This window comes from Neodiprion fabricii, chromosome 2, assembly GCF_021155785.1.
Source record: "Neodiprion fabricii isolate iyNeoFabr1 chromosome 2, iyNeoFabr1.1, whole genome shotgun sequence".
NCBI lineage: Eukaryota > Metazoa > Arthropoda > Insecta > Hymenoptera > Diprionidae > Neodiprion > Neodiprion fabricii.
The window spans coordinates 34796418-34803081 of record NC_060240.1 but is presented as its reverse complement, the minus strand read 5'-3'; the positions used below and the strand labels follow the sequence as shown (position 1 = coordinate 34803081).

At 33.1% G+C, this 6664-nt stretch overlaps 2 protein-coding genes across 3 annotated transcripts; both read left to right on the top strand.

Annotated features, from left to right (window-relative positions):
* Nucleotides 1-48: 48 nt before the first annotated feature.
* On the top strand, nt 49-2881 carry LOC124176739 (sugar transporter SWEET1). Of its 2 annotated transcripts, XM_046558376.1 has the most exons (7): nt 49-286; nt 392-608; nt 1004-1081; nt 1280-1403; nt 1727-1882; nt 2149-2268; nt 2479-2881. In XM_046558376.1, the coding sequence occupies exons 2-7, from the start codon at nt 532-534 to the stop codon at nt 2590-2592; spliced, it is 669 nt and encodes a 222-aa protein (XP_046414332.1). In that variant the 5' UTR covers nt 49-286; nt 392-531; the 3' UTR covers nt 2593-2881. The 2 variants fall into 2 exon arrangements, with proteins under 2 accessions (XP_046414332.1, XP_046414331.1); XM_046558375.1 differs by having other exon boundaries at nt 49-608.
* Nucleotides 2882-3124: 243 nt separating this feature from the next.
* Nucleotides 3125-5632, top strand: LOC124176740 (sugar transporter SWEET1). The gene is made up of 4 exons (XM_046558377.1): nt 3125-4363; nt 4663-4740; nt 4942-5224; nt 5308-5632. Exons 1-4 carry the CDS (start codon nt 4287-4289, stop codon nt 5527-5529), a joined length of 660 nt encoding a protein of 219 aa, XP_046414333.1. The 5' UTR covers nt 3125-4286; the 3' UTR covers nt 5530-5632.
* The last annotated feature ends 1032 nt before the right edge of the window (nt 5633-6664 follow it).

Below are 6664 nucleotides of genomic sequence, written 5' to 3'. Positions count from 1 at the left end.
TCAACGAGTTCGATGCACGTGCAAGAAATCACGTGGCTTTCTTTCATCTTGCGGTTTCATGTCCTTGAGACTTTATTGCGTGTAGTTTCGTTCGTGGTATTTCGTTTAGTCCTTTTATGGAGGGCATGTAAAGGTCGTGATGTTTTAACCATCGTCTGCTAGACGTAAAAAAATCCATAAAAAAATATCAACAATGGTTATGATATAGCAATGTTACATAAAACATACCTTCTGCGCAAGAGTACAGGTTGTTAGAGATTGTGAAAAACGCCTAATGAATTCGAAGGTTAATAGACTTACATGATTGGCTCGCGACCATGTTTATCTGGAGATTTTTATCTCCCGTGTCTACTATCGTTCCGCTTGATCAATTTGATCTCATTTTAAACAGAAGTTCACCGTCAATACGGCAACGATACAGGTCGGTCCCGCACAGTTACGTTCCGACAGCTGAAGAGATTGGGTCGTGGTTGAAGATTACTCCTGTCTAAGCAGAAAGTTTAATAGAAAATTTAACGATAAAACTTCATAATGGCTTTGGAAGATTACAGGGAAATCGTTGCCACGAGTGCTTTTCTTACAACCTTGGCACAAATGTTCGCCGGCGTGTAAGTCCTCTTGATGTAATTAAATTAATCAATTGTTGCAAATACTTCATTAGTAGGGGTTTTGCAAAAGTATTTTGCAGATTTTGACACCATTTGTTTATCCTTTAAACCGTATACCTCGCAACTGATTCAACATTACATTTAGATATAACAAATGTTATTTTATTTAAGAAAATCATATTCATTAAAAATACCTAAATCATGATCACCTTTCCCGATTAGAATAAATTTAGAAGAAAGGAAGATACCTTGGCAAAAATTTAAAACATCCTCTATACATTAGGTATTATTCTCCTCGTATTTATTACACAACTATTGAGGCTACTAAGATATTGTTAGCGCATTATGATACTTAACAATTTTGACTGTGCTGAAGTTTTTTTTTCTTTTCACAGATTTGTGTGTAAAGACATATACAAAAAAGGATCAGCCAAAGGCTTTCCAGCGATGCCATTCATTGGTGGATTTGGAATGTAAGAATATTTGATAAAACAATAAAACAAAAGTCTGAAATTTCATGCCATAAAAATGTAACTTTGGAAGCTGGTGTCTTGTGAATCCATATAGCTTATGGTATTATAATGATATGTAATATCATCAAACATGACGATATTGTTAATATTCTTCTGATATCTGTCTTGGCAACTAATTGAGTATTTTATTATCAACAGGGGTATCATGACACTCAAGTATGGTTACATTCTAGGCGACACACCAACGATAAGTGTTAATATATGTGGTATTCTATTGAATGTTGGATACTTCCTCTTCTATTATGCCTATTCACCTGATAAGGTATATCAATATATAAATAGTATGACATGTATACACACACATATCAATACACGTATTTGCTTCACACCGTTCATGATGACTATACGAAAGCTTCATATCTTATATGATAGTGTACCTTCTGTCTATGTAATCTTATTGTTGTGTAACATTTAAATTTTATTTAATCGTTCGTTGATAAGAATAAGCACTCGTAACTATGTGAAGTATCAAATGTGCTCCATATTTTACCAAAGCATATACATAGATGTAATATCAGCAAACAATGACAGTACTTGCTTCATTTAACTGCAATAGTTTATTAAATTATTTCAATATCTTTATAGACTGGTACACTTGCTTTAGCAGGTAAAGTAATTGCTGTGCTAGTAGCAATTCTTGGCTATGCGGAGATGGAACACCCAGACAAAATAGCCTACCGATTTGGAATTATCCTTACCACGGTGTTATTCCTTCTCCTTTCGGCTCCACTCCTCAATATCGTAAGTATAATTGTGCACACTGATATTTCGAAATATAAAAATGATTTAAGATACGCATAAAATAGCACATCAAATTACTTAATATTTAGCATTAAAATATTTAGCAAATTTATCTCTAGAGTATTAATCGTTTTCAAAAATTCCTGTACAAATGAAGAAGTAGTTCCAATTAAAGTTGTCTGGAGTAGTTCAGAGTACTGCGTTAATAAATTTCGCAAATTTCAACAGTATCCTAATTTATCACATTATAATTTTTCTGTTCACAGGGTACGATCATAAAGTCCAAAAGCACAGAAGGGATGCCATTCCCACTAATTTTCACAGGTACTCTGGTGACCTCTCAGTGGCTCTTATACGGCTTTATTATCGACAACGGCTTTCTAATAGTAAGTTAAAATGAAATATATTAACCAAGAAAGATCGCTTTCAGTTTGCAAAGAAATAACATTCTGCTTACTATAGTCATTATTGTATAGATAAACAAATTGATGATTTTCCGATGAATGAAAAACGACTACATTAATCGATCTTGTTAAATATTATAACTATTTAGTATCTGTGGAATAATTTCATTTAGAATATCTGCTTGTGATTAGTTTCAGAATGCAGTTGCTTTTACTCTTTTGTCGGCACAACTGTCCTTATTTGTGATATACCCGTCAAAATCGACCAAGGAATCGGAATCTGTACCAGAAAAGAAGAAAAACTAATATCTTCCTACATTCCAAGGAATAATCTTATTACAAGTTTGTTGATATTTCATAAGAAGCATTGAAATGCACATCATTGTTCCAATTGTATATAAGATATACATATACAAGATATTTAATAATAAGCGTTAAAAGCCTCGTTACTGTTTCATTTGTAAATATGTAGAGTATACAGGTATGTTTTTGATGACACAAATGTATTTTATGCAGACAAAATTAATTGTAAACCAGCTAATATTATGTTAGATAATATCCGCAACTGACAATAATAAGAAATATTTTGTTGACATAGCTGGTTCGGATCTCTTATTTCACTTTTCCGCATTCTACTCGACTTTATCCTTCCCCTGTAAAAATGCCAACTGTCTGTTCATTCCTACGAAACGTAGTTAACTGTATGACGAACATTGGCTGTCCTCTAATTACTGTATATAGAGTCAATTAATAGGTCAAATCGAAATAAAGCTGTACACAACGTAAGAATTTATTTATTTTAATTGGTAGCTGAACCGCAGTTTGTGTACACATTTATGTTTACGCGGTGGTCGCTCTGTAATTCGTGATTCAAAGCGTTTAACTCGGGCGTGCCGTGCTATGAGTACTTGACGTCAGTTGTAATTGCCTCAATTTCTCGTGATGAGTACCAATTCAATCAATCGCGTCATCAAGTGACGTACAAATGACTCTAAAATTTATTCAGAGACTTACAAACGCTTCCTTGTTCGAATCGTAATGTTGTGTTCAACAGAAAGCAAACAGACGTTGCGAAACCCGAATCGTGATTATTTTCCGTCAAATATACCCACGCAAGTCTGAATTGGCAAACAGCGTCGTCAATTTCGCTTACAGGGCTTACAGCAAGCAAGGCAAGATCCGGGATTCTTATAATTATCGCACTGATTAAATCTCGTAAGATGACGACGCATAGCATGTACTTACATAATTATGGCATAGTACGATTACGCTTTTATGTTGATGACCTGAACGAGCATAATATAATTCAAATTTTGTAAGAATTCTCGTAAAACTTGTATCAAAATTAATTTTAACTCGTATAATGAGTCATAGTACCGTTCGAGATGTGCTAGCAGTGCCAATCATCTTCAATTTCGCTTACAGAAAACAAGGCAATATCCGGGATTCTTATAATTATTGCAACGAATAATTTTCGTAGATTATGACGCATAGACTGTACTTATTATAGCATTGTACGATTACACTTTTGTGTGGATAATGACCTACTGAAGCATAATATGACAATTAAAATTTTGTACGAATACTCGTAAAAGTTGCATAAAAATTAATGTCAACTCGCATAGCTGGGCACAGTACCGTGTAGTACCGTTCAAGATGTGCCAGCTGTACAGATCACGGTGCAGACTTAAGTCGCCATTAGTTTAAGTCAGTTTACGAATGTACCTACCAACTATAATCCAATTTTCTATATTATAACCTTTTGTGATTAAAGTAAGTTCAAGATCATTTCTGCATTATCCAACTTGAATCTGACAACTCTATCTTCGCCGGCAAAGTAATGTAGGATTGATTGTTACACGTGGTTACACGTTACACGTCGATAAAAATTTATAGCATCGTGTCACGGATTAGAATCCCGGTAGATTGATCAACAGTTAGGTGCAAATCCTACTTACACATAAACGTACATAGATACTTAAAATGTGTGCTACGATAATATGATAGGGTTAGAATTCAAAGAATTTATCGCCGTGACAGCTTCAGTCTCAACGATCCTACAATTTTTAGCGGGCATGTAAGTGAAACATTAACCTTAATTTCGGTAAAGATAAACATAACCTTGATAGCCAAAACCTAGTTATGCCAAATATAAATAACAGTTACGTAAATTATTAAAAATATGTTTCATAAATGTGCACTATCAAAATAGGCGATATTATCGCTGGATCAAGTAAATAAGTTTATTTTTATCTGTGTTTTTGTTTAACACATTGCAAAAACTGGGTTATTACTAGTTGAAAATAACTGGAAACAGAAGTATGGGTTTCTTGTTTAAATACCTTTGAAAACATTTACTGATGGTTGTCATTGCAGATTGGTGTGCCGAAAATACATTCGCAATGGAACAACTGGTGAGGCCTCTGGACTCGCGTTTGTGACATGTTTTACATCGTAAGATTATAGTATCATATATAATGAATTTATGTCACAAGTCTCGTAACTTTGTATTCACAGTTTTTATATATTTTTGGTAGCTATAACATTATGATACAAAGCTAGCCTTAGTGTTTTCGCTTTCATGTGAATGGATACTCTGTAACCAAAAAAATCTGTTACATAAACTTTGAAACTGATCATTTTCGTTAATTTTAGATGCAGTTTGGCACTTAGGTATGGCATGCTGATCGGTGATCAGACAATAATTGTAGTGAATATCTTTGGAATTTCGCTACAGTTGCTATACGTCCTCGTATTCATGTCATATAGCATGAAGAAATCATTGACGTTGAAACAGCTAAGCGCAGCTGTCATATTTGTAATATCAGTTTACCTCTACAGTCAGTATGAGATTGACGAAGTTCAGGCGAGACAGATAGTTGGATTCCTTAGCTCTGGCCTCGCGATTGCATTTTTTGCTTCACCATTATCCATGCTTGTACGGTTTAATTGAATCCCAATTTATATATGCCTATCTGACATATTTTTTCTGAATAATAATGTATTGTGAATATTTTTCAGGCTCATGTTATGAGGGTTAAAAGTGCCGAAACTTTACCATTCCCGATAATATTGTCATCTTTAATAGTATCATTCCAGTGGCTATTGTATGGATACTTATTGAATGATGGTTTCATTGTAATACCAAATTTTCTAGGCTGTGTTTTATCGCTCTTCCAACTATCATTATTTATATTGTACCCTGGGAGATACCCAGACCAAATACATCTTACACAATTGTAATATTAATATATTCGAGTGGATTAAATTCTATTTTTATGTGAATGAATAAATTTAAAAATTTGAAGATATAATTATATTTACTGCATGTAAAGAGTCAATAAATATAAATTCTATTTAACAAACATTTTTATTCTGTTTTACAAAAACTCTCTTGGCAGCTCTCTTTGAAAAAACCTCAGATCTCGCAAATCTCTCCCTGGATTAAGTATTTGAAATTTACTATGGAATCTAATTAACTGATAGTGGTACCAAAAACGCCAAGCATTAAAAAAATTACTAACATCTGAAGCTTATCAGCCACTGCATTTCAAAATACTGGTACCTTCATTTTAGTATACTCAGCAGTAACGCAATTCTTCATGCTATTTCGACAGTTCTCTCTTTTAGTCTTGTCTAACGGTAAGCCTACAATAATCGTTGTTGATAAAGAGAAGCATTGTGAATACACTCTGAGGTGTTTCGAAAGCGTAATAGAGCTTTGGTATTACCTTTAAGCATATATTGTTCTTATCTTATATTTGTCTTCTAAAGAAATTCAAGTACAAGTATACATTCAAGTTAGTTTCAATTAGATTCATGAATTATTTTAACGAAATTTACGGACTTGATTAGACGTTTCATATTAATAATGTTTCTTTATGAGAATACGGTAAGCAACTAGATGTGAAACTAAAATTTGTGATTTCAATTTGAGATAAATAATGACAAAAAAAAATAGATCGTTTATTAGTTCGAGAACCAATGGAATTTAATTTTCATGTTTTAAGTGATTTTGAATTAATACATCTGCATCATTATATTATACATAATTTCAATACAGATGTTTAGTCATCTTGCAGGACCTGCGATATAAAGTATAGAAGGTGAAAAATCCAAACCACATCATGAGAAACTGAAAAAATTGTTAAAATGCAGAAAAAATATAGTTAATAGAATGAAATATTGATTTGTCAGTGTAGCCAATAAAACTTAAGTCATCTGTAACAGAGAAACATATAATTAGTTATAATAATTGCAAACATAAGTGAGAAGGAACACTTGTAAATCGAAATAAAACATTTGCAAAATAGGGGAGACCGGGGATGGTTGAAATATTTTCCGGAAAGTCAAACCAAAGTTCAACCAAGCGCAATTG

What these genes read in the sequence shown, in the direction of transcription:
- LOC124176739 (XM_046558376.1), top strand. Translation starts at nt 532, where the DNA reads ATGGCTTTGGAAGATTACAGGGAAATCGTTGCCACGAGTGCTTTTCTT. An exon ending in GCACAAATGTTCGCCGGCGT is followed by an intron (nt 609 to 1,003) that starts GTAAGTCCTCTT and finishes TTCTTTTCACAG; the next exon opens with ATTTGTGTGTAAAGACATAT. An exon ending in CGGCTCCACTCCTCAATATC is followed by an intron (nt 1,883 to 2,148) that starts GTAAGTATAATT and finishes TTCTGTTCACAG; the next exon opens with GGTACGATCATAAAGTCCAA.
- LOC124176740 (XM_046558377.1), top strand. Translation starts at nt 4,287, where the DNA reads ATGATAGGGTTAGAATTCAAAGAATTTATCGCCGTGACAGCTTCAGTC. An exon ending in CTACAATTTTTAGCGGGCAT is followed by an intron (nt 4,364 to 4,662) that starts GTAAGTGAAACA and finishes TTGTCATTGCAG; the next exon opens with ATTGGTGTGCCGAAAATACA. An exon ending in TTTGTGACATGTTTTACATC is followed by an intron (nt 4,741 to 4,941) that starts GTAAGATTATAG and finishes CGTTAATTTTAG; the next exon opens with ATGCAGTTTGGCACTTAGGT.